At 47.8% G+C, this 27406-nt stretch overlaps 1 protein-coding gene across 1 annotated transcript in view; it reads right to left on the reverse strand.

Annotated features, from left to right (window-relative positions):
• The window catches only part of LOC115457446, a 90312-nt gene extending 65828 nt beyond the window's left edge, over positions 1–24484 (reverse strand). The window contains exons 1-28 of the mRNA XM_030186861.1: positions 24350–24484; positions 23265–23454; positions 22769–22925; positions 22624–22676; positions 21781–21801; positions 20912–21080; positions 20085–20169; positions 19281–19410; positions 18847–18961; positions 18520–18629; positions 17406–17564; positions 17067–17294; positions 15735–15798; positions 15421–15566; positions 12641–12790; positions 12162–12332; positions 11723–11846; positions 11494–11599; positions 9637–9865; positions 9110–9236; positions 7008–7129; positions 6174–6225; positions 5706–5789; positions 5282–5458; positions 3610–3697; positions 2609–2765; positions 936–1010; positions 677–839 (exon numbers count right to left, since the gene is read on the reverse strand). Of these exons, the coding sequence (XP_030042721.1) occupies positions 677–839; positions 936–1010; positions 2609–2765; positions 3610–3697; positions 5282–5458; positions 5706–5789; positions 6174–6225; positions 7008–7129; positions 9110–9236; positions 9637–9865; positions 11494–11599; positions 11723–11846; positions 12162–12332; positions 12641–12790; positions 15421–15566; positions 15735–15798; positions 17067–17294; positions 17406–17564; positions 18520–18629; positions 18847–18961; positions 19281–19410; positions 20085–20169; positions 20912–21080; positions 21781–21801; positions 22624–22676; positions 22769–22925; positions 23265–23454; positions 24350–24417 (3520 nt within the window). The 5' untranslated portion in view covers positions 24418–24484. The remainder of the gene's footprint in view (positions 1–676; positions 840–935; positions 1011–2608; positions 2766–3609; positions 3698–5281; positions 5459–5705; positions 5790–6173; positions 6226–7007; positions 7130–9109; positions 9237–9636; positions 9866–11493; positions 11600–11722; positions 11847–12161; positions 12333–12640; positions 12791–15420; positions 15567–15734; positions 15799–17066; positions 17295–17405; positions 17565–18519; positions 18630–18846; positions 18962–19280; positions 19411–20084; positions 20170–20911; positions 21081–21780; positions 21802–22623; positions 22677–22768; positions 22926–23264; positions 23455–24349) is intronic.
• Positions 24485–27406: the final 2922 nt, after the last annotated feature.

Consider the following 27406-nt stretch of genomic DNA (forward strand, 5'->3'; position numbering starts at 1 on the left):
GACACAGCAAATGCTTAGACCCAGCACAGACCACAGGACAGGGACGGAGGGGTGTACAGCCAGTGCAGTCAGGCTCCGGTGGTGGGGGGAAAGGTACGCTGGAGGTCCCTGCTGTGTACTGGGAGGTAGGTTTACAATAAACTAAAATGAAAATAAACCAAGAACCTTCTTTTCAGCTATTTACCACCTAGTTCAATACAGATCACAAGAAGATATACCAGATATTCCTAGGATGTAATATTTTGAACAAAGTAATCTAAACTATCTAATATCAATACAACAAAACAATGTAATAAATTAGAATTATAGACTCTCTCAAACAAATACCATTTTTACATGCTGACAAGATGTCACATAGTTTGCTGTTTTCATTAAGACACCAATTGAATTGTTCCAGATCTTGGTGGCTTGGCTTGGGATGAATGACGGTAACATATGACTATACGTTTCTGGAAAGCGTCAGATAAATTGGTCCTTTACGCACAAATACCCAGGTACGGAAGAAAAGGTTTTACTACATGGAACATATATGAATGCGCCTGGCGATTGGTTTGAAGGTTATCCGAGGCTCCGTCGGTAACCAGTGCAGCTCATATAATAACGGGCTAGGGAACAAGGTGCCAAGCGTCCCAGTCTGAGGAAAAAGGATTCCTTACGCAGGCGTCTCGCTCCTCACCGTCTTTCACAGCTTCCGCCTTCAGTGATTCCAGCAGCTCGGCTCTTTTCTCGTCGTTGCCCGCCAGCGTGAAGGCGTAGGACATCAAAGCCTTGACGTAAGTGCTGGTTACACCCTTCAAGGCCGTGTCTAAGCAGAACAGAGCATTTCGGACCAACGGGTGCTACAGAGAGGAGACAGCAGTGAAGATGGTTATGCAAAAGGCACAGAGGAGAGCAGGGGTGGCAGCGGAGCAAAGTGGCCGAAGTAGGTCACGTACCGTAATGGGCAGCGGGTACTCCAGCAGTGCGATGGTGATGAATGCAGTGAGGGTCACCTCGTCATCTACTCCCCCCTAGAAAGGAAACAAATGGCAGCGTTGATGGACATGGACACATTACACTAAAGCTGAAGGGGCTTGAGGAGTCACAATCTGGGCCATGAAATTATTAGGATCAAGTCCGAGCTTTCTGATTCACTCCCCCCAGTAGGCATTGCCAGGACACAAACAGAGGGCACCAGGAGGAGTGAATGGAATTGGGCTGGCAGGACGGGGAGAGGAATCATGTCCAGTGCCTGGGGATTTCTCAGTAGTGGCTCCAGATATCACTGCTGGGAAATTTGGGATAGCGCCACTGCGAGTCCACGCATTCACCTCTAGCACCTGTATTCCCAGGGAAACGGCTCCACAATGTACGAGGCAGCTTGTCGACATTTAAAGGGCCACAATTCATAAGCAATTTAAGCGGCCAGAAGAGGCTGCTGTCTGGTTGGTTAAATCACTTGTCGGGATTATCTGCCAAATATCAGTACTAACCGCTAAAGCCTAGCCTGCGATTTTGTGGGCGGTCCGGGGCAGAGTCGGCACTGCCAGGTAATTGTGACCTGCATTGGCCACAGTTGGAACCAGGATATTGGGCTAGATGGATCAGTGGTCTAACCCAGGATGGTTGTTTTTATGTTAACCGGGTGTATTTCTCCTAATTGGTCAGCAGATGGCGCTTGTTTTAAGTTTTAAAGCTGTTGAAGAAAAAGGACTTCCTTTTCTCCAGCTTCAGCTTATGGAAAGGCAATCTGCTGTACCATTGGGCAGGTACCTTCAAAACTGATGCCCTGGGCTCTGATTGGCCCTGGATTTCAAATCTAGCCTGAAGGTATTGGATTTTCCCCAATCTCTGCCAGGCAGCTAAGAGAGAAAGATCTCTTTACTGAGACCCTGTGAGCAGTTATATGCTATGACCTGTGAGCAGCTATATTTCTTGATCTCCCCAAGTACCACCCAGGTAGTTAAACAAATGTTTATATAGTTTTATAATAGAACAGAAAGAGGTGAACTCAGTAAGCAATAACAGGTAACTGAATATGGATCTGTGTTCAAGTTCTGTGACAATAAACCTTACTTAGTTTATTGACTCTGCTGTCCTGGGCTGACCAAGAATCCTGGTTCATGTGAAGGATGCTAGTATAGAGCATAAGCCCAAGTGCCGGCGAGGCTGGGCAGTGCTGGGAAGACCCTTCAGGTGGCCGCAGGGTAACCCCAGGGACCCGTTTCGTGACACCAGTTATCTTGTCTCTCTTGCCACCCTCATCTCCCTTGTGCCCCACTCTCATACTGTTCTCTGCCTGTGGTGCAGGGCCCTGGTTAAGCTACGATGGCTGCTCCTCTGCCAGCTTCTCAAACAGTTCAGTCAAAGCAAAGCTCCAGAAAATGATCAGAACAGCCCTTCTGGCAATTGCCTGCTAAGAAGCTCCTCACTGCAGACTCTGAGCTCTGTCACTGGCCCATCCCCTCAAGTAATACCAGAGGATGTTACATACGTGATGGACTTACCAGAAAGTGAGCCCCCCCACCACCTCCATCACTGGGGGCAGGGGAGGGGGGGACCTACACCAGAGCAGAACTGGAGCCACTGAGGGGGATGGGGACCTGGGAGTCTGGCTTCCCTCACCCACCTTCATGGCATTATTGAACAGCTGTCCGAAGCTAATGAAACAGCCATTCTCCTTCTGCAAGGATGAGAGCCAGAGCAGAGACTGAACCAAGTGTTTCTCTGAAATGAAGATGTGGAATCGAGCTCGGGCGAAGGATTTCAGGACGAAGGCCGTGAGCCTAGAATGAGAAAGAGAAACGGGCAGCAACTGAAACAGCAAACCAGAGGAAGAATGGGGGGGGGGGGGGTAGGATGTGGGAGAGAGAACGGAAGGAAGGGGATTGGACAGATTCAGGAGAAGAGATAGACCGAGATAGGATGGGGGAAGGGGATAAGATGGATACAGGAGAAGAAACAGGCGAGATAGGGCCGCAGGGGGGAAGGGGATGACGGATAGAGGATATACTCATATCACCCCTCTCCTCAGGTCACTTCACTGGTTTCCAATCAGATACCGCATTCAGTTCAAGCTTCTCCTTCTTACCTACAAATGCACTCAGTCTGCTGCCCCTCACTACCTCTCTACCCTCATCTCCCCTTACGTTCCCGCCCGTAACCTCCGCTCACAGGAAAAATCCCTCCTCTCAGTACCCTTCTCCACCACCGCCAACTCCAGGCTCCGCTCATTCTGCCTCGCCTCACCCTATGCTTGGAACAACCTTCCTGAGCCCTTACGCCAAGCCCCCTCCCTGCCCATCTTCAAGTCTTTGCTTAAAGCCCACCTCTTCAATGCTGCGTTCGGCACCTAACTCTTTCAGGAAATCCAGACTGCCCCAATTTGACTGCCCTTAACAGACTGTTCACGTGACCTTTAGATTGTAAGCTCTTTGAGCAGGGACTGTCCTTCCATGTTAAATTGTACAGCGCTGCGTAACCCTAGTAGCGCTTTAGAAATGTTAAGTAGTAGAGAAGATGCCATTGGGAGTAAGGGAGGGGGGCAGGGGATATGAGGGATGTAGGAGAAGAGACATAGGACTGGGGGAAAGGGAAGGTGGGGAGAGGCAGGGAACATGAAAGTCTCACCAGGTGTTGCCCTGCCCTCTGCCATGGCTGGGCCCGAAGGCGCTGTAAGAGCCATCAGCGTGCAAGTACTTCAGCTGTTGCTGGTATCCTAGAGGCGAGAAAAACATTTTCTCTGTCATGAGATCTTAAGTCTATGTGAACTGATTTTTGTTACTCACATCTGGCTGGTCTCCCCGGCATCGCTGACTCCTTCTCACTGTCTGCATTGAATAATATGTATTACATGGGGGGGGGGGGGGGGAACAGGAGGACCCTTCCCCACCACCACCGTGATGAAATATTTTCTTTAAAACAACTGACAGAGTGTAAGGTTTTCAATGATCTGTGTCTATTGCCGATCCCTCTCCGATCACCCCCCCCCCCCAACCCTCCACCTCCCCCAACAGACTATCGTCAGAAACTTTTCTGACTCACGGATATAAGAATATCCCCTGCATTTAGAGCAGAAGGAAAACTGCGGACGGACGGAGTCCCCTGCTCCTAACCCAGCTGCCATGATTCCTTGACAGAACCAGCGACAGTCGGCAGGTGGCGCGTCTGACTTTAGAAGGGAACCACTTGAGCAATACATAACTCATAGTAATCTATAAACTGAGTGAATAACTGGAAGACACACCCATGCCCCCCCACTTCATTTACCCATTAGAGTTGTACGTTGTACTAACTGAAGGACACAACAAGGGAGATCTGCACAATCGACTGTATGCTGTGCGAATGGCTAAGAAATCTTTCCCCTTTTGATGGACTTCCTTTCATGTTGATTTACCTTGTAAAAAAGGCATTTTACCAAATAGAAAGAAACATTAACCTTAACTCATGTACAAGTGCGCAACTGACAATTAATGGCACCTACGTCTCGCCCCATCCTTGACCATCTTTAAATCTAGATTGAAAGCCCACCTCTTTAACATTGCTTTTGACTCGTAACCACTTGTAACCACTCGCCTCCACCTACCCTCCTCTCCTCCTTCCTGTACACATTAATTGATTTGATTTGCTTACTTTATTTTTTGTCTATTAGATTGTAAGCTCTTTGAGCAGGGACTGTCTTTCTTCTATGTTTGTGCAGCGCTGCGTACGCCTTGTAGCGCTATAGAAATGCTAAATAGTAGTAGTAGCCTTTGATGTGCATTACTCTAGCAGCCAGCTTGTAGACTTGCCTTATAATGTATTAACCTATATATATTTACGTGTTAATTTTTATGCTGATGCATTCAAATGGATTAACATAATAATCACACTCCTGGAACAAAAATCTGAAACCCCCAACACATACAGCAACTTCCTATTATCCTTCATACCACAATGACACCCCCTGTCTCTGACTGCTCCTCAGTTCTCTGAGACCGTCCCCAACGTTACTCCTCTCTCCCCCACCGCTGAGAATCCTCTGTGCCTGTCCCAGGATTTACCCTTCTCTCCCCCACCGCTGAGAATCCTCTGTGCCTGTCCCACGATTTACCCTTCTCTCCCTCACCGCTGAGGATCCTCTGTGCCTGTCCCAGGATTTACCCTTCTCTCCCTCACCGCTGAGGATCCTCTGTGCCTGTCCCAGACTGTACCCCTCTCCCCCCCCCCCCCCAATATTTTAAGATGTTTGGTGCCAGTCCCTGCCCTGCTGACCAGCCTGCAGAAGTCCTCGGTCTGTGTTAGTTGTGAGAGAAGTTCACACCTTTGATCAGAAAGCCAAGAGCCTTGGAGTGAATCTCCTCAGTCAGTTGCCCTGTGCTGTTCAGATATTCCAGCATAAAGATGTTGGGTGTGAAGAGAACCATATTCTGCTCCCCGCAGCCAAATGGCATCTGTAGCAGCTTGTCGAGGTTAGGTAACGCAGATCCTAGAAGGTCACCTGAGAGAGAAAAGGCGTCGTGAGGTTAGTCACAGGGGTGACTCTCAACCCAGAGGTGGCTACGCTTACATCCTAGTCTGGCATTAGACTGAGTAGGCGCTGCCAGAGGACATATCACGGGAGTCTTAATGGGATGGTGGGGGGAGGGGGTTGAATGGAGGACAGGCAGAAAGATGGACCGTAGAGTTGTAAGGAGGAGTTTGAAAGGATGGTAGCAGCTATCCAATCCCTTCCCCACCTCACTCACCCAAGATGGAGACATAAGCTCTGGCTGAGCCCTCCACTGCGTTCTCTGGCACTTGCAGCGTGACCTTCTCGGAGAGCGAGTCACCTGTGAAGAGACAATCATATTCTGTACCCAGCTTCCAGGGACTTTACTTGTAAACTTTATCATGCCGGGCCAGCACGGAGGAACGCTGCCAGGGACTGTAATTAAACTCTGGAATTCGTTGCCAGAGAATGTGGTAAAGGCTGTCAGCCTAGCGGAGTTTAGGGAGCTGTCCAAACCTTTTTTAAAGGAAAAATCCATAGACCGTTATTAAATGGACTTGGGTGAAATCCGCTATTTCTGGAATAAGCAGTATAAAATGTTTTGTACTTTTTTGGGATCTTGCCAGGTATTTGTGACCTGGATTGGCCACTGTTGGAAACAGGATGCTGAGCTCGATGGACCTTTGGTCTTTCCCAGTATGGCAATACTTATGTAATCACTTACCTGTTGTGCACAGCAGGGCGTTGTGAGTAAGATCCTTCTCCACACCTTCCGGCTGGGGAACAAGCGAGAAGATGAATAAAATCAGAGGCAGTGGAAAGCGAGGGAGAGAAGCCCCCTGTCTCTGAGGTGTGCAGACACACTGGGCTCTGGGAATGGGGTATGAGGGAGAGAAGCCCCCTGTCTCTGAGGTGTGTAGACACACTGGGCTCTGGGAATGGGGTATGAGGGAGAGAAGCCCCCTGTCTCTGAGGTGTGCAGACACACTGGGCTCTGGGAATGGGGTATGAGGGAGAGAAGCCCCCTGTCTCTGAGGTGTGCAGACACACTGGGCTCTGGGAATGGGGGTATGAGGGAGAGAAGCCCCCTGTCTCTGAGGTGTGCAGACACACTGGGCTCTGGGAATGGGGTATGAGGGAGAGAAGCCCCCTGTCTCTGAGGTGTGCAGACACACTGGGCTCTGGGAATGGGGGTATGAGGGAGAGAAGCCCCCTGTCTCTGAGGTGTGCAGACACACTGGGCTCTGGGAATGGGGTATGAGGGAGAGAAGCCCCCTGTCTCTGAGGTGTGCAGACACACTGGGCTCTGGGAATGGGGTATGAGGGAGAGAAGCCCCCTGTCTCTGAGGTGTGCAGACACACTGGGCTCTGGGAATGGGGTTTGAGGGAGAGAAGCCCCCTGTCTCTGAGATGTGCAGACACACTGCACTGGGCTCTGTTACTGGGAATGGGGTGTGTGAGAGGCAGACACTCACTCCCCTCTGTATCAGACTCCAGTGTCAGGGTCGACCCAGATGTATTGCTCAAGGTATTAACCTCCCCAGCTTTGCTCTCCTACCTCCACCAGCATCGTTCTGATCACTGTGTCCTTTCGCCCCTGACTTGGGACAGTCACTATCTCATTCCCGCACAGTCCTTCTCCCTGCACTGTCTCGGCACTCAGCTCAAACGTTGCCTCCCCTGGATTAAAAAGAGTCAACAGTTAGCGGCAGAGCAGTGGAGTCCGTACGACAAACCTTCGACTCCGACTCGCCTAGTTAAATCCTCTTGACTTTTTGTTCTGGATCTAAAGTACTGGTAAATATAACTTTAAGTACAAAACAAAATATATAGTAAATTAATCATCTTATGCTTTTATATCATCTTATGCTATATATATATATATCTTTCTCCTGGACGTAAAGTATTTTATATTGAAAAGCTAATCAAAAGCATCCTTATCAACAATATTTTTCAGTTCTAACAGAATGACCCCCCTATCCCTTCATTCTATGTACAGGCCCCTGATATAATTGCACTCAGGACGCCTGGCAGCCATTCACCCCTTTTAATAAATTACAAGAAATCAGGAAGAACAAATCCAACCAACCAAGTTAAACCTAAAACTCACTATAGTAAACTTGGGTTCAGAATAATTTATCTTTTTTTATACATATATGTATGCATTTAAAAAAATGCTAAAGTGTTATAAAATGTTTAAATGTGCTCAGACCATACCGTTTACACCCATTATATCCCCAAGAGGAATGTGTGGTGGTGTCACAATGGAACCATCACTGCACATACGATGTTCCGCCTCCTAATATTTGTGTATGTACATACAGCTGAGCCCAAGTAGATCTTAATCACCGATGTATGCGTATATCTATAATACATATGTATAGGTCATAAACTACTCACATTAAATATTATTAGTCGGGTGAAGAAGGAAGCTAAGCAGGGTTGAGCCCGGCTGGGTCCTGGAAGGGGGAACCCAGCTACAATAGTAATTAGCTCATTAGAATGACTTCGCAAGCAATGTTCGTTAACTGCTACTGTGACAGGAAAAGAGCTTGGAGAAGCCTTTTCTGCATGTCTCGCTTTACTCCTTGCTCGCTAAACCGGCTAGAACCAGTGGAAAAACCACGTTGCTGGCTCCTTAGCTTACAGTGAGGGGGGCGTCACATGGCCGGGTCATGGATGTCCTGCCTATTTCAGCATGTGCTTTATTCATACTGTCAGGTGCCTGATTCCTGCATTTAATCGCACTCATTTACCCAGGGTAAGCGCTGGTATCTAACTGCTGACTTATACATAGGATTCTATAATGACCGAGGTACAGAAATACCAGTAAGAAGTCTAACGTTCGGCCCTCTACCTTCCCATTTTGCATGCGTTACCTGCCCAATTTGGTTATTGCAATGTTCAGTACCTCAATATGTCCAAGAAATGTCACAGGAAGCTACAGTTAACTTACACTGGGGGCTGCCAGGTTAACTGAAGGAGCAAAGTACATTAAACCATTATTAAGATGGACTTGGGAAAATCCACTACATATTCTAGGATAAGCAGCATAAAATCTGTTTTACTGTTCTCTTGCCAGGTACCTGTGACCTGGATTGGCAACTGTTGGAAACAGGATACTGGGCTTGATGGACCTTCCGTCTGTCCCAGTATGGCAGTGCTTCTGTTTATATGTTCTTAGGAATTTGCTGAGGTCTATAAAGTTTTACAGGGTTTAAGAACTCAGGGTCAGAAATGTAAATTGAGATTTGTATAGATAGATGCCCCCAGGAGGGACCTTATTTTAAAACTGCCTGTGCAAATGCAGGAAATCAGCCCCCTTTAGGCGTCAGACACTCCATTAGATGATTCCTTGTGACGAGTTTTAGACACAACCTGAAAACATGACGATTTTGAAGGGTTGGTGGTTTGGAAAGAATTAACGTCCTTCCGTGACTTGTACTTTGCACACGTTAAAAATACTGTATGATTGTGTAACACTGCGAGTCACTTTAATAAACACAGCCTGGACTGGGAATGTAAAAGAGACAGAGACAGGCGATGGCCACCACACCTGCGCCAGCACAGGCCCAGAAACATCCCATCCCCACACAAGGAAAATGAATAAGGCAGAGGCTGCGACCGATAGACAGGCCTTCGAAAAGCCTCCTCTCTCACCGAGGGTCTTCAATGTCACAACCCAGGACACCGTTCTTCTGCCGTCTGCTGTCACACAGTAAGCATCCTCAACTTTCTCCACTGCCTCTGCATGGAAGTGCTCGGAGTCCCGAAGGGTGATTTGCACCTAGAACAACCAGACAGGATGCGGTCAGCAGGGAGAAAGGACTAAACAGGGGGAGGAGGAGGAATCAGGGTGCGGCAGATGGGGTTCCTCATTCTCTGTTCCTTCCTCCACCCAATTCTACTTACTGTACAGTCAATTAGCCCTCCAAGATCCCACCCCTTACCCTTCTGCTGGGAGTCCCGATCAATGACCCATCCCCTCCCCAGCAGCAGGCTGCTCTAGCAGAGCCAGAAGACAGGACTTGCCCTCTGTGGCCAGGTAAGCTCCTTCCCTTCCACTGCCCTGTCATAGGACGGAGGAGAAAATAGAGCCAAGGGCTCCTGCCTGTCACATTGTATTGTTGGAAATGTTTTTTGGTCCTAGGGGCACCAGTCCCCTTCCCAACACACACAAGACTCACCCGAATGCTCTCCTTCAGGTAGTTGAACACAGTGGCGTTTAGGGGAAAACTCTCTCCATGGATGCCAGAATACGGCAGGGTAATTTCTACAAAGAAGGGCTGGAAGGCCGTCAGCGAGACTGTTGGAGACAGGCCGAAGCCGGCAGCGGCCGCAGTGCAGAAGGTACCAGCTTTCCACTCTGTGATGGTATCGGGAATGGTGATCGGCAGCTCAGCTTTACCTGAAGAGCTAACAGTAAGATAGAAATAAAAACAGTGCAGCTTTGGAGAAAAGATGCAAACGTGTCTCTTACAAACAAAGGCAGCACACCGTCTCCCGTGCAGTGACTCCGTATGCCCCCCCCCCCCCCCCAGACACCTGCATTAGATAAAGAGAAGGACACTATATAACACAGGTGTCTGGGGGCTCCTGCAGGATCCGTGCAGGGGACACTTTCCATCTCTGTATCTAATGCAGGTTTCTGGGGGCTCCTGCAGGATCTCTCAGTGCAGGGGACACTTTCCACCTCTGTATCTAATGCAGGTTTCTGGGGGCTCCTGCAGGATCTCTCAGTGCAGGGGACACTGACCTTCTCTGTATCTAATGCAGGTTTCTGGGGGCTCCTGCAGGATCCGTGCAGGGGACACTTTCCATCTCTGTATCTAATGCAGGTTTCTGGGGGTTCCTGCAGGATCTCTCAGTGCAGGGGACACTGTCCACTTCTGTATCTAATGCAGGTTTCTGGGGGTTCCTGCAGGATCTCTCAGTGCAGGGGACACTGTCCTCCTCTGTATCTAATGCAGGTTTCTGGAATGAGGGGGCATAGATGAAGGTGAAAGGGGACTTAGAAGTAACTTGAGGAAATACTTCTTCACAGAAAGGTTGGTGAGTTTGTGGAATGGCCTCCTGATGGAACTGGTGGAAATGAAAACAGTACCTGAATTCAAGAGAGCTTGGGACAAGTATATAGGATCTCTTAGGGAGTGACAGGGAGAGTAGATGACATGGATGGACAGACTGGATAGGCCGCATGGTCTTCATCTGCCTACAGTTTCCTCTGTTTCTACCTGCATATGTCACAACTCTGAGTGATCCCATGATGAATGTCACACAGTGAGAGATGGTGGCAGAGGTGGGATGGGGTGTTGGGTCAGCAGGTGTTGTAGGTCTGAAAGACTCCATGCTGAAGGTCACACAGTGAGAGATGGTGGCAGTAGTGGGATTGGGAGTTTGGTCTGCAGGTGCCACAGCTCTTGAGTGACTCCATGCTGAAGGTTACACAGTGAAATACAGTGGCAGAAGTGGGATTAAGAGCTGAGTCTCCACAGCAGATGTCACACTTCTGAGTAACTCCATGCTGAAAGTCACGCAGTAAGAGATGGTGGCAGAGGTGGGAGTGGGAGTTGGGTCTGCAGGTGCCATAGCTCTGACTCCATGCTGAAGTTCACACAGTAAAAGATGGTGGCAGTGGTGGGATTGGGTCTGCAGGTGTCGTAGCTCTGAGTGACTCCATGCTGAAGGTCACACAGTGAGAGATGGTGGCAGAAGTGGGAGCGGGAATAGGGGTTGCAGATGACTCCAGACTATCAAATAGCTGACAAAAGTTTTCTCATTTCAATGTCAATGCACTGTACAATTTTAAATTTACAAGCATTGAGGAGGTTTTTTAGGATCAATGAATGATACTTGGAACCATAAAGCACAGATTAAAGATTTCAATGATATGTCTGTGGTGGGTTTCTGAGGTCCTTTTCCTCCATTCGACATGCAGTGTTGAGCCGGTTTACTGGTCGTCTCGAGAGGTTTTCTTTCCGATCTCTATAATTCCTATTGTGACCTGCAGCTCTGGGAAGAAAGAATATTTAAGAAATACATACCCCACCGGCACTACGTTCCAGAGCCAGGTCTCGGGGAAGTACTTCCTCACTGTCTCCAGCGTTTCCAGCGTTAGCGGTGACACTTCTATATAATCATCTAATGCTGCTGGGGGAAAAGATTCCATGAGACATGGGTCCAGTTTCCATGTGCTGATACTCTTTTCCCTACACCTCTGCCAATTCTCAGGGGGTGGGGGGAGGACGAAGATGGCATATGTCTTATACATACCTAAACCACCTGCTACAGCTCCTGATTTGTAGTATCGCATCATTGGAACTGGGCCTAGCTCCGTTGTGGGACACAGCACAGGCTTCCTGACCACAAAGTTTGTAAAAGCCTTCAGCCCCAAGTCCTTAGAACACAGAAAATCCATCATATAATGTGAAATGAGAGACCCCCATCTCTGTTTATCCCAAACCCACATAGAGCAGTGTACAAAGACTGGTGTCAGAGAGACAGAGAGCAGCGGACAGAGTCACAGAGAGATACAGAGAATGGTGGACAGAGATACAGAAAGATTGGTGAACGGAGACACAAAGAGACTGCTGGACATTGATACAGAGAGGGATGCACAGAGACTGTTGCAGAGACAGACAGAGAGCAGTGCACCCAGAGACAGCAAGAACTGCAAGGTATGATAAGAAGGGGAAGGACAGTTTAGCCTCACTTTGAAAATATCGTAAGCGTCTATTTCTTCTGTGTTGTCCATGGGATGATAATAAAATCCATTTAGGTAGATATTCTCTCGAGGGATACAGTCACCCTCTCGGCTTTCTTCCAAGTTGAAGTCCCCGTGGTGGTACCCAGACAAATTTTCAACCGGCAGCAGCTTATATACCTGCAGAAAGTGAGACAGGCACAGGACGCTACTGAAGCTACAGAGCCATACAGAAAGCACACATCAGACAAACCGTCTATGGGGGGAAGGGGGGGGGGTTGCCTCTAAGTGCACTATTTTAGTTTCCTGAGCCAAACACCCCTCTCTGCAGGGATATTTCTTTTTAATGCGCCTAATAGCAAAAAGATTGTACAGTCCTGAGCTTGCCGTAGCTCCCAACCTCCACTTTCTATCAGTAGCAGAGGACTCTTGTTACCTCATACATGTCTCATGGGGGAAGGATTGTGCAGAGAGCATCACTCACTCACCGAGTCTGCAGAGAGTTCCTTCTCCGGCTTCATGAGCAGAACGCTCTTATCCACGGCCCGCACTGCACAGAGAGAATCTGGAGCGGCCTCCAGCAGGAGGGAGACAGGGGAGGAAGGGAGACCCAGTGCCCTGGAGAACTGCAAAGACACCTGACAAGACAGAAAAAGGGTTACTGCAGGTTCTCCTTGACACAGCGTTCCTGCCTCCACCCTGGGCTCTGATCCCCTGGGCAGAGGTGGCACCTCCAAGGGGCTCAGGGCCAGCTGAACTATTAAGCAAGACTAGGCAGTCAGCTAGAGCAGAAGCTCAGGAACAGCAACAGATCCTAACACCCACACAAAAGCCAAGAACCAGCAACACACACTTTTCCTGTATGAGGGATGAGCAGCTCTCAAATAGAAAGAAAACCTCTATAGGCAACCAGTAAACTGGCTCAACCCATATCAAATGGAGGAAAAGGACTTCAGAAATCCACCACAGGCCTATAATTGAAATCTTTAATCTGTGTTTTATGGTTTCAGGTATCACTCACTGATCCTAAAAAACCTCCACAAAGGAATTTCAGAATTACAGTTTGCAAGAATAGTAACCCAGTAGAGCTGAACAATATTATGGAATGGGATGTTGTGACAAAACAGTGGGATTTAAGCCTATAAACTGTATTATTTCTTGAAGTGTATTTCTCTAGTTTGGCCAGCAGGTGGTGCATGTTTTATGTTTAAAGCTGTTACAGAGAAATGAACACAAAGAGGAAGCAACCTGCAGTGATGTGGCCAGCAACTTTTTAAAAATGTGGTTCTGGGCTCTGAATGGCCCAAGAGCTCAAGTTCAGTCTGGAAATACTGGATTGTTCTCCAGTCTCAGTTTGGAAGTACAGAGAGAAAGACCTCTTTACTGAGACCCTGTGAGCAGTTATATTCTGTAACCTGTGAGCAGCTACATTTCCTGTACTTCCAAGGCACTATCCAGGTTGTGATAAAATGTTTAGATAGTTTTATAATTGATCCTTATTCAGTTACCTGTTATTTGTCTGTTATTTTTCATCTGTTTTTATACTTCACTGTTCAATATTTTTTATGACAATAAACCTTTTTTAGTTTATTGACTCTGCTTGTCTGGACTGATAAAGAATCTCTTGTTGGTTTGTGTGTTGGGTCTATGAGTGCTTCCTGGGAACTGTGGGGCCACTGGGAATGTGGCTCCAATAACCTAGAAATCACTGGGGATAATTTGAGAGCGAGAGACTTGCCCAGAGGCGGTTGTGACCCAGTCGGTGGGAGGAGGGTGCTATTGAGACCCTCTACGTGGCCTGTTTTCTCAACAGGCCGCGGGGGTAGCCCCAGGCGGGTGCTAGGCGTTTTCCTGACAGATGTGATCATTGCTATAATGAGTTCCAAATGGTTTTGAAAATGGGGCACTTTTTCTGTGCTATGGACTAGAAATGATTGGTTCTCGTGTGTTAAATATGTCACCCAGTGGGAGGGGAGTTGTTTAAGCGCACGTGCTGGCGTTTATAGAGTAGTAGACCCATGTTGTATCCAGTCATTACCATTTCTTATGGGCGTCTATACACAGCGCATGCTAAAAATGCTACCACACCTTTGTAAACAGTGCCCTCAGCGTTTAAACCCCCCAAAAATGTAATTCTGCTTAATATCACTGCACAGCACTGTGTACATTCATCACGTTATAAAAACTGAGCTATTATTAGAGAACAGAATAATCAGGTCTCTGTACTACAACAGTCACTAGAGAGCTCCACGAGCTTTGTTTTGCTAAATATAGTAGAGGAGTGTGGTAGCCGTGTTAGTCCACTCTTAAGGTTATCAATAGAAATCAAACAAAATAAAACATGGAAAAGAAAATAAGATGATACCTTTTTCATTGGACATAACTTAATACATTTCTTGATTAGCTTTCGAAGGTTGCCCTTCTTCGTCAGATCGGAAATAAGCAAATGTGGTAGCTGACAGTGTATATAAGTGAAAACATTCAAGCATTACTATGACAGTAAAATAGATACTATTGGAGATTCTACATGGAATGTTGCTGCTATTGGAGATTCTACATGGAATGTTGCTACTGTTGGAGATTCTACATGGAATGTTGCTACTATTGGAGATTCTACATGGAATGTTGGAGGTTCTACATGGAATGTTGCTACTATTGGAGATTCTACATGGAATGTTGCTACTGTTGGAGATTCTACATGGAATGTTGCTATTCCACTAGCAACATTCCATGTAGAAGGCTGCGCAGGCTTCTGTTTCTGTGAGTCTGACGTCCTGCACGTACGTGCAGGACGTCAGACTCACAGAAGCAGAAGCCTGCGCGGCCACATTGGTGATCTGCAAGGGCCAACTTCTACATGGAATGTTTCTAGTGGAATAGCAACATTCCATGTAGAATCTATAGAAATCAAACCAAATAAAACATGGAAAAGAAAATAAGATGATACCTTTTTTATTGGACATAACTTAATACATTTCTTGATTAGCTTTCGAAGGTTGCCCTTCTTCGTCAGATCGGAAATAAGCAAATGTGCTAGCTGACAGTGTATATAAGTGAAAAACATTCAAGCATTGCTATGACAGTCTGACAGGGTGGGAGGATGGGGGTGGGTAGGAAGTATGCATGGGGACATCAAAGCATATCATTGGTATTCTAACAGGGTGGGTGTGGGTAGGTGATAGTGAAATCGGAGGTTTTCAGAGTGCCACAGTACAGGGAGTGGCCAGCAGGTGGCATCTGAGCTTCTTCAGTTCAAGGCTACACTCACCTTGTTGGAAAAGCACTTGGCGATCTTCAGGGTCACACTGTCGGCAATGATTTCGCCACTGGGAAGGGCAGTGAACACCAACACCCGAGCAAGGGGGGCAAACTGTGAGGTGACTGGGAGCAGCAGTGAGGTGGTCATGCTGGTGCCTGGGAGTAGATTAAAAAAAATCTCTGCTTTTTCAAAGAACCTTATAATCAAAGCAAAACAAAATTCTTCCTCCAGGGCTCAGCTTTCTCCTATTTATTGCTCGAACCCTTGAGCTCTCCCTTCGCTCAGCCTGTCCCACACTAGAGGAGGGGGCTCTTGCAACTCACCATTGCCCTCTCCCACGCTGACTATCTGCTTGGTTATCCAGACGACACTGCCCTTTGCCATGACCTGCAGAGGAAGAAAACGGAGGGAGACGCAAGGTCGTACACTCTTTTCTACAGGAGGGGTGCCAGTAGAATCTCCCTCCCCCCCCCCCCATAATCTGTTATTGCACAAAAAGGAAGAATATCACCCCAGAAGCCTCTCTGGGGTTCCTAAAATGAATTAAGCATAGCAGTCAGGAGCTGGTCTCACTCATCTTAATGCATCAACACACAGGTTATCCCGTGAGCTTCTCACATCACCTGCCCGAGTGGCCGGGAAAGCTCACGTCCAGCGTCGTCTGAAGATTAAGTAAATCCTTGCGTGCAGTGGGGTTAACTCGCTCCTTCCAGACAGACCTGAAGGCAGCCGGCAACCCACAACGTTCAGAGGAACTTCTATACAGATGCAGTCCAAGGGATCAATTTGTCACATAGTCAACTTTTTCACAAAAAGCATGTGGGCAGACAGGCAGATGGTCTGCAAAATCCAGACTGAGGAGAATGGTGAGCAGACCACAAAAAAAAACAAAAACTGTAGGAACGACATCAGTCTTTGAGAGGGACAGACTAGTTATTTTAGCCCCCGAAGCAGCCTTTTGGCAAAACTTGGCCAAGTCAGGCTCTGTGTTTCGAAACCCTCCGCTCTTGATTCATTGTATTATTTTGGACTTCTGCAGTCTTTTTGTGGTCTGCTCACTATGTCCTTCGATTGTAAATTTCACTCCCCTAAAACAAGTGAAAGAACAAGTCCTGCATACCAGGGGCGTAGCCAGACAACAGATTTTGGGTGGGCCTAGGTAAGAAGTGGGTGGGCACCAATTGTTCTCCCCCCCCCCCCCCAACCACCACCCAAAAATATCTCAGCTGGTGGGAAAATGCTTCTTTCCACCTTGGCAGTCTGAGAGCAGGCATGCACTGAAAACTGAACATTCGCAGTCTTCAGCTGGCTGAACTTGGGATCCTACCAGCTACCACTAAACGTGTGCTACTGTTGGGTGGGCCTGAGCCCTAAATGGGTGGGCCCTCGCCCACCCATGCCCACCTGTGGCTACGCCACTGCTGCATACGGTGGGGCAAAACCCAGGAGCCACCCAGCCTGTACTGCTGATTGAGGGGAGGCACATGGCAGGTTTTTATTCTGCCGCTTTTCTGCCCTGGCTTTAATTTCCGGGAAAATTCCCTACGAGATTAGGTGCAAAAGCAAGACCTTGTATGGAAAGGAAGCGCTGTAAGTCTTTTGCTCCGCTGCAGGAGGGAAGAGTCGCCTGGTACCCCTTCCACACTCTCACTCACCAGGAAGTACAGCAGGGTCTCTGTGGCCTGCCTCAGCTCCATTCGGGACAGGACATAGTGCACTTTCAGCTCTTCCTGCTTCTCACAGGGCAGGAGGTGATGCACAGGCTCGATCTTCAGGAAGCTTTGGCTTTGTGAGTAGAACTGCTTGACTGTGTGGTAGGCATCCTGATAGGAGGGCTGGATCCAGTCACGCATGTAGCATGTTGACAGGGATTTGTAAGTGGCCTGCACAGACATGGAAAACATTGCACTGAATCCCCACTGGGCATTAATGTCAGAAAAGAGACACAGGGGCTGACTGTGAGCCCCGGGTACAGGTCAGATGCACGGACTTACCCTCAGGGATATGCTAGAGCTCTGAATGTGGGATGTGTCCATGGAGAACGGAGCCTTCCCTTCCTGGTCTGTAGTGACACTCACATTCGTTTGGGAATCCATGTAGATGGTCACAGTTTCATTCACTATAGGAGCTCCACCAGCGTCCTCCAATCGCACCTGTGGAGAGAAAATGCCACATTGCGACCAGTAAAACCGCAGGCAAGTCCTAAGGGTCAGAGGCCAGGAGATCGCACTGCACTGAGGCTGCGAGGCAAGAAGCGGTTAGGAGTCATATAAGTCCATAAGTATTGCCACACTGGGACAGACAGAAGGTCCATCAGCCCAGTATCCTGTTTCCAACAGTGGCCAATCCAGGTCACAAGTTCCTGGCAAGATCCCGAAAAAGTTCAATACATTTTATGCGCTTATCCTAGAAATAAGCAGTGGATTTTCCCCCATTTTAATAATGGTCTACGGACTTTTCCTTTAGGAAGCCAGCCAAACCTTTTTTAAAACCCCGCTAAGCTAACAGCTTTTACTACATTCTCTGGCAGCGAATTCCAGAGTTTAATTACACATTTTCTCTGGTTCGTTTTAAATTTACTACTTTCTAGCTTCATTGCATCACATGGGGGATCCCAGAGTGCTGGAGGCTGGACTTAGCTCACACCTTTGTCAGTTGTCAGTCAAGGCGAGTTATATTTGGGTACAGTATTTTCCTTGTCCCCCGAGGGGTCACCATCTAACTGGCCAGTATTCAGCCAGTGGCAGTCAGCGTTTTTTTTCTGCCGGCTGAATTCAACTTGCAGGTCTGGAGCGGCCACTGCCGGAATTTTGCAGCGGTAGCTGGTTATCTATGCGGTACTTGTTCCTGTCCTAACCGGAGAGTTATCGCCACTGCTCAGGTCACTCCTGAACTGGGGCGACGCTAAGCAGAGACTTAGACGGGATCTGCTTATGTTTCTGTAAAAATCAGCGCCTGTCACCCGGTTAAACAAGCCTCCGGTGCGAACGCAGGAGTCGTTCTTCAGGACTAAAGTGAAGGAGCCGCAGTGAGATCTGAACTCAGGCTTTCCGCTGCTCTGACCATTAGTCTAGTCCTTCAGAAGCCCCTAAATCCCTGTTTACCTACTTGCCCATAGAGCGGGATTCCTCTCTTGAAATGTGAATCTACATCCTGGAAGGTGACCGTGGCAAGGACAGTACTGATGTCACTTCCACCATCTCCACTCAGCATCAGCCCTGCAGGAGCACGAAAGAAGAGATTACACCCAAAGGCCAAGCTGAACCCCATCTGCTCCAAGCTCAGAGCCTGTGCAAATGGGCTGACAGCACAGTGTGTGTGTGTGTGTGTGTGTTTGGAAGGAGAGTACAGCAGCTGAGTAGGGTCTGGGTGTATATGCAGTGGTGTGTGTTTGGGGGGGGGGGGTGAAGGAGCAGTTGGATCCCCTTGTTTTACCGGTGCCCTCCTCTGTTATGCTGGCCGTGACCTTCAGTCTCATGTCGTATCCTGAACGCTTCATCTGGAAGATTTTGGTATCCACCACCTCGGAGAAGCAGCCCTTCTCATCAGCCTAAAAGCAGAGGAGGAACAGAAAAGGCTGACACTGGTCCGTTCTGAGACTCTGAGGTGTATATGCTGTGCTTTACAGACCGCCCCCATTCCTAGGACTTACAGTCCAGTCAAGACAGACAGGCGAGACTTACAACCAAGACACATAATAAGACGGTCTGACATTTCATACCATTAGTTCTCTTCTCGGACAATATGTGGGAAATAGGGAAACTGAGCCCCCTGCTCTCTCACGGCAGGATGTGCTATGGAGACACTTGGCCCCCTGCAGTCTCTGCTTTCCTGACATCTTCCCTGATTGCTTATAGCTAGGAACCCACCTGTCTGCTGTACTTCTCACAGACTGCCTCAAACTCTTCAGACCTACAGGAAACATAACGGTCGAAGTGCTGAAACCTTCTGCAGACATTGACATTGATAATGCCCGGGACAGGCTTCTGGTACGTGTATCTGTCATCGAGAGATGAGAGAAGAGGTCAATACAGGGACCCACAGCCACCAATTAGAAGGCATTCGTGCACCCTACAGGGCTGGCCAAAGATTCTAGCCACGTACCCCCCCCCCCCCCCCCCCTCTGCCTCAAAGTCAGAGATCAGGAAGGATGTTAAACTTTACTGAAAGAAGAGAGTCAGAGATAGCAAAGAGCAGGAAGGTTCAGAAAGCTTGAATCGGAAGGGATTTACTTTCTAGAATGGAAGGATACAGTCATTGAGGTTTTGACATTGAAATCAAATTGTGTTTTTGTAAAACGCAAGCTGAAAAAGTGAATTAATCTAGTTAGAAGGATTCCCCTGCACTCTGTAGGTTCCACCTGATGACCATTCCATGTCCTGGCCATCAGTGTCTTGGTCAGAAACCTAAAACTTATCTTTTTTTTTTTAAAGATAACCAGGGAAAGGCAGGAGAAGTCACCTCCCTGAACCAGCACAGGGGCAGGTCCAAAGTCTAAGATGATGGACTGAGGGTTCTCTACTGAACCCGGAACCTACTATGAGGTGAGAGGCAGACTCAAGATCAACCCCTGACAAGGGCTGAAATGTGAAACTGGACTTGGATGGATGGACAGACTGAGTAAGGGGGGTCATGCGACAGCATCTGATGGACGTTTAGAAGACAAAACTTACATGCCACAGACAGAGACATGAATGTGCTGGTCCAGGACGGTAATGGTGTTAGGAACCTTCACTAGAACTTCAAACTTGGGCAGCACTGGAGAGAGAGACAGAAGACAGCAGGGTCCATTTCTTTACCGGTATTGCACAGATCCCTCTAACTTCTACAGCTGTAGCAGCCTGGTATTGGTTTTTAAAATACCGAATGCCTTGGCGTCAGCTACACTTGCCTCAACTTTACGAATTTATCGACCAGCCTCTGCATTACGTTCTGTAGAAAAACTAACGTTAGAAGCGCCATCTTTTTAACAGATAAAGTTGGATGTTTCTCGCTCCTCACGTTCTACGTCGCAGGATCGATGCCCTGGAAATCTCTCCCTCAGACTGTTAGCGAAACTGAAGCAAACTTGTCATCAGTTTCTTTTTATTTCAGCTTTTGAATCATAATTGTGTCATTGCTATGTGATTTGAATGGGAAATGGGACTTGATATACCGCCTTTCTGAGGTTTTTGCAACTACATTCAAAGCGGTTTACATATATTCAGGTACTTATTTTGTACCAGGGGCAATGGAGGGTTAAGTGACTTGCCCAGAGTCACAAGGAGCTGCAATGGGAATCGAACTCAGTTCCCCAGGATCAAAGTCCGATGCACTAACCACTAGGCTATTCCTCCACTCCAAGAGTGATCAAAGTAGTTTATAATTTTTGTTTGTCTTTAAAAAAATTGTGTATATTTTTATTTTGTATGGCTTCAAGTAAATAAATATGCAGACCTGTCCTAGCAGTTATTCAGTATTTCTGATGACATATAAAATCCCGTGTAAAATGCATCCTCACCATATTCGTCCACGGTAAAGGACTGCTCCACTATCGATCCCTGAGCCCTCTTCACCCCCACTTTGTAAACACCCAACGAGGGCTCATTTGACAGAGGGAACGTGAGCTGAGCAATGCCATGGTCCGTGGATACACTGCGCCATTGAGCGATGCGATTCTTTTGCTGGTCCTGGAGAGAGAGAGAGAGAGGAGAAGAAGGAGGTCAACCACTGATCCCAAAGACCTTCCCTCCTACAGACATAAGACCTAGTTCCCACACTGCCCAGCAATTTCCAACCAGTCAGGACTGTCATCAGACTCCCATAATGTGCTCAAGACCAATCATTCTGCAGTAGTTTACCCCTAGCAACTGCACTCCCCGGCGTCTCTCCCGGTATTGTCAGGCCCTGCATTCTCTGCATTTTGCGGGGTTATCGGTGTGGGAAGACGGGTGGCAAATTCAAATGGCTGTGTTCAGTTTTGCACTGAGAATGTCCTAGGAATAGATTATTCTTGTGTCTCTCTGGAATTAATCATATTTTCTGCTTCAGCCTTCGGCCAGCTATGGCTTCCCTGCCGCTCCCAAGTCAGCAGCAACAAATTGCCTAGTGCTGTTTTAAAAACCCACTCTCTCCGCTCAAGTGCTGGAGAGGTAGGTGTTAGCGGGTTTTTTTTTCCTTTTTAATACTGCATGAGCAGCAACCTCCAGAGAACTGGCAATTTAAAGACAGAGAAGAGTGAAAAAGACACAGGCTAGAGGCTGCTGTCAGCTAAATGCAGAATCCCTTCCCTCCCCTTTGTATGGCATTGACTACACTGCAGCCACTGAGAAACCCTTCAGTAGAGGCAGACTGCAATCCAGGCTCTAAGACGGACATGTGGCTACTCACCTCAATGAAGATTTCATGAAACTGGAGAGAGAAAAAGGGCAGAGAAATGACACAGTTAATGATGCAGTGCCTTCACCCTTAAACACCCACTACACCCACCCCAAATGCAGAACATACACTGCCCCCACCCTGAGGGGGGGTTAAAGACACACTACACCCACCCCAAGGGTCTTAAATACACATCCCAACTGCAAAACATGCACCGCAACCACATAACACGTGCCCCACCCCTATCCAGAGGGATAACACATGCTTTTTAACCTCTACCCAAGGTGGTCAAGTATTACGCAGGGGTTGAGAGGAAGGTATTGGCAGGGTGGGAGGCAGAAATTGGTATCTACCCACAGAATAAAAAAACCCAAATGGCCAGACTGGCAGATCCAGGGTGGTCTTCATCTTCTATCTGTTGCCCTGACAGGAGTGGAGATAACGCCCCACAAAGGGGGAATGTTATAATGGGGGCTTACGGATTCACCTACATGTTTATAAAATGCTAGTGTCTGCGGCTGAGAACATGCCTCGAACGCAGGCGCAGTCATGACCACCCGCTCTAAATGAACACATGGGCTTCACACACAGATTAAGGGCACTTTATAATCCATGTCCACTTTTGCGTATAAATGGGGGGGGGGGAGCACTTCTTCAGGTGTGTGGGGGGGGGGGGGCAGAACCCTTCCTTTCTGTGTTTATGGGGTCAGAAGGATCCCTCCTCTCTGCTCAGTGTGGGGGGTTCCTTTCCACTCCCTTCCAAGGTCCCACTGGAGAGAGTTAGGGATGGAGGGGGGGAGGAGAAATTTTCCATCAACTCCGCTTTGGCTCTGATCCGCACCCAAGTTTTCTTACCGTCTCATTCACGGGACGGAAGTTTTCATCCAGAGCAACTGCTCGGAACTGAACTGGAAAGTGAGACGAGATATGAAACGTAAGGCGGAGCTCACTCCTGTCCCAGGTAATACTACATCTCCCCTTCCTCGCACTCCCCACTCACCATTCTGGTCTGGTTTGTAGATGGGTTTATCTGTCTGCACAAACACCAGGGTTTCCCGGGGCTGCAGGAGGATCGCTTTCCGGCCCTTCAACAGCAGTGTCTCCCCTTTTCCTTGCAGAGTGATGAAGACAACCTCTGAACTTTTGGGCTTGGGTAACTGGAAGAGAACAAAACCCTTATTCAGCCGCCTCTTATACTCCGTCCTGGAGACAGAGAGTGCTGTCCGGCTGGGTTCAAGCCCAGCTCTGGCCCAGCGCTGTGAAGGGTGGCCTGCTGAGGTATGAGGTCAGCATACCGCACCCCTGCATTTCTATAAGAAAATACTAAAAAGAAATAAAGAAAATAAACAAGACTGAGAACTGTCCATTTGGCTAAGAAAGCAGAAGAAAGAATTCTTCCAAGTGCCTGAGACAGAATTTCACATTTCTTTTTATTTGTTATATGAAACTAGTGACAGGCAAGGTTTGGTATTCCTCAGTTCCAGACGGATACTAACCTGGATATCCCAACACCGATATACGTCTGTTTCACTCAGGGTCTCCTCAATTAGAGTGGTGTTCTCAAGAAGTTGTTCCAGTGTCACCCTCAGGGACAGCGACTCATTCAGGTGTGTGAAAAGGACACAGATCTTCTGAGTCGCTTCACCACGGAGCACGGATGGGACCAGCAGCAAGTACTGGGGCTGCCTGAAAAACACAGGGCAAGGACAATCATAACCCCATTAATATCTGATTCCGGAGTACAAGAAAGGGGCACGATTAGAACTCATGAGTACCACTAAAGACAAGCTGAGACACACCTGGTCTTGCTCCACACCCCAGTACACCCTGGCCTGGCTTGGGCTGACCCTGTTGACCCGCAGTCCTTTGGCACACGTAGTGAGGGGGCGAGTCAGCAACAGCAACCAGAACAAACAGAGCTCAGAGTCAGCAAACAGCGCTGGGTCCAAAACAAACAGCACCGGACCCAAAGCAAATGTTACTACAGGGGCTTATGCCAAGGACAAAGAGAAGGGGCCAGAGGTAAAACCCATCCCTTCCAGAGGACTGAGTGCGGGGAAGACCTGCTGGCTGACGCCTGCAGTGTAATAACACGAAGGAGGAAGATGGGAAAAGTCTAACATACCCAGGCCAGCACTAGACTGGCCTCAAACACACCCTCAATGATGGGCTGAGCTCTCAGAGAGAGTGTTGGTACAAATGGTAACTGAGTTTTACTAAACACAAGCTATCACAGAAAGGAGGATGGTGGTGCACTGTAGAGATACCTAGCAGAGAGGAAGGGGCAAAACTGTGTTAGGGAGTGAGGGGTAAAGTCTAGGACAGGCACAGAGGATTCTCAGTGGTGGGGGATAAAGCCTGGGACAGGCACAGGAGACCCTCAGCAGTGAAGGAGTAAGCGGTAAAGTCTAGGACAAGCACAGAGGATCTTCAGGAGTGGGTTAAAGCTGGATTAAGTGAAGCTTTGTGGTACTGCGATGGATGTGTAGGGTCCTTCTCTGCAGATACATTGTCCATCACCACATGCTCCCCCATGTGGACTGTGAGAAAGCTGAGAGCAGTACCAGGGCTGTGCACTTACTGTTCTGGAGCAGGTCCATGAACGAGGTAGAGGAAGAGACAAAGATAGGCTACGGCCTTCATCCACATAGTGGGGAGCAGCGAGGAAGAACGGGATGTGTGTACGTTCTCGCTCTCCTCTTGCTTGTGCCAGTTTCCACTGTTCTTAACTACAGCAGAGGGGTGAAAGTCCAGCTGGAGGTGGGTAAAGGGGAGGGCTCAGACCCTCAGTCAACAGTCTGAAAAAAAGAAAACCAAAAAGATGCAGTGAACGCCCCTGTAGGGAAGCTCCAAATTCATGAATCTCCATTCCAGAGTGAGTGTGTGAGAAAAGAAGTGGTGAGGGGAGAGAAAGCAAGTGCTGAGCTTTACAGGACTCTATCCAACTCCAGTGAGACCCTAAACTGTTAAAGGGAGAGAGAGAAAGGAGTCTCTGCAGGTGCTGTGTACAGACCCTCCCCCTCTAAAGAGGCCAAATATGAACCAGCCCCTTTTCGATTGGGCTTCGACATCCCCCTGCTCTTCAGGAGACAGTTTTAAGAACATAAGCATTGTCATATTGGTCCATCAAGCCCAGTATCCCCAGTCTAGGTCACAAGTTACCTGGCAAGACCTCAAAACAGTACATTTTATGCTGCTTATCCTAGAAATAAGCAGTGGATTTCCCCCAAGTCCATCTTAATAATGACAAAATCATTTACCAAGCGGCTCATGGAAACCCCATCAGTGATCTAAGCTTTGCACCATCCATGCAGAAGTCAGACAAATATCTTGGTGATCTCTCCCCAGTCACCCCCATTCTGGAAAGTGCCCCTTCCGTCTCACACCAGAAAAATATCTATCACTTCCTCCTACCCCACTGACTCCCAATTCAACAGCAGAGCCAAACTCTGCCAGATCTGAAGGCGACTCTTAGAACAAACAAAGGCATGTTGTAATGAGAGGTCAGAGCGTAGGAGTCATGACCTCTGCCACATTTATTTATTAGGATTTATTTACCACCTCTTTCAAAGGAATTCACTCAAGGCGGTGTACAGTAAGAATAAATCAAACATGAGCAATAGACAATTACAGCAGTAAAAATATTCACATAACAATACAAAGTATGGCATAGTATACTACTTACAATGTCAACACAACATGTGATAGAACATTTTAATTAACAGTAGGGTATAAGCAAAGATGGAACATATAGATAGGTAAGAGAGAGTAAGGCCACTAATTTAAAGAAAGTTGCACATGAGGTCAAAGATGGTTAAATATTATCTCAGCTAGGGTAGGAGTGGATAAACATGACCTGCTGCAGTATGTGCAGCCCGAGTCAATCCTTGTGTCTGTGAATGAGACTAACAAGTTAGTTACTTCTTCCATTAAAGGCTTGGTTGACGAGCCAAGCTTTGACCTGCTTGGAGTGGAGGAGTGGCCTAGTGGTTAGGGTGGTGGACTTTGGTCCTGGGGAACTGAGGAACTGAGTTGGATTCCCACTTCAGGCACAGGCAGCTCCTTGTGACTCTGGGCAAGTCACTTAACCCTCCATTGCCCCATATAAGCCGCATTGAGCCTGCCATGAGTGGGAAAGCGCGAGGTACAAATGTAACAAAACAAAAAAAAAAAGCTTTGACCTGCTTCCTGAAGTAGAGATAGTCTTGTGTTAAGCAGCAACTTTCAGGCAGTGCATTCCAGAGTGTGGGGGCTACTCCAGGGAGAAGGCTCGTTTGGGGGTATCACATCATGTAATAGTAACATATACATAGTAACATAGTAGATGACGGCAGAAAAAGACCTGCACGGTCCATCCAGTCTGCCCAACAAGATAAACTCACATGTGCTACTTCTTGTGTATACCCTACTTTGATTTGTACCTGTCCTCTTCAGGGCACAGACCGTGTAAGTCTGCCCAGCACTAACCCCGCCTCCCAACCATTAGCCCCGCCTCCCACCACTTTGTTAGGACTGGATATGGGAAACGAGCATAGCAGACTGATAGTCTTTCGGAGAGGGTGTGGTTAGTGATAGTCCTTGAAAGGACCTTAGGGTCCTTGGAGATGTGTAGAGGATCTTCAGGTACTCGGGGGGGGGGGGGGGGGGGCATTTCCTTTCAGGGCTTTGAAGTTCAGACATAGAGTTTTAAATTTATCCCTGTACTGTACTGGTAGCCAGTGAAGATTTTGCAAAACTGGTGTGATGTGGTCACGTAGCTTGCAACCGTCTATGAGTCTTGCTACAGCATTCTGAATCAACTGAAGCTGGTGAAGGCCTTGTGTGGTCAGACCGATCGATGTACAGCAGTGCATTGTAGTAATCCAGTCGATGTTATCATGGCATGATATTCACATTCTACCCTGCCACCCTGATATTTTAAACTCCTCCTGTATTTTCAGACCCTGTGCTCTCTGTATTTTACTGGAGTCTGTCCTGGTGCTCTCTGATTTTTATTTGGTATTTTCACTTCTGCATTTGGATAAAGAGTCTATTTTGTTTCTGGTATTTTCAGCCTCTCTGCATGTCTCTTTGCTGGTGGCTCCCCTGTGTTCAGCCAGTATCAGGCTCCTTCTTCTGCAACACTAAATGCCTAATTTCTATTATATTTCCACTATTCATGATGTATTGTAAGCCACATTGAGCCTGCAAAGAGGTGGGAAAATGTGGGATACAAATGCAATAAATAAAATAAATCCCTAAGGTGGTCCCAGTCTGCAGAGTACACCTCCCCCCCCTAAAGTAGTATCCTGACAGAATTAGTGTGCTGTGAGTTGTGTTTATTTTACCTAACACATTGTTTTGGATTCATTGGCTATGTTTCTCTTCCATGCTGGAAACTTTGTAAAGTCTGTGTGTATATCTGTAAATTTCCCAGACTGTGTTGCTGCTGGTCCACCTGCAGATCCTCCACATATGCTGCAGTGGGAAATTTAGGCAGCAGGGGGAACAAAGGGAGAGCCCGGTTATGTTTCTTAAACACAAATCTATCAGCACCAGACAGAACCTCAGAAAGTGAGAAGAGATGGGGCAGGATCATATCTGGCTGCTTCAGGCATTAGGAAACATTTTTATACAGCTTAATTATCTGAGTGTCCAG

Source organism: Microcaecilia unicolor, chromosome 14 (genome assembly GCF_901765095.1).
Source record: "Microcaecilia unicolor chromosome 14, aMicUni1.1, whole genome shotgun sequence".
Classification (NCBI taxonomy): Eukaryota; Metazoa; Chordata; class Amphibia; order Gymnophiona; family Siphonopidae; genus Microcaecilia; species Microcaecilia unicolor.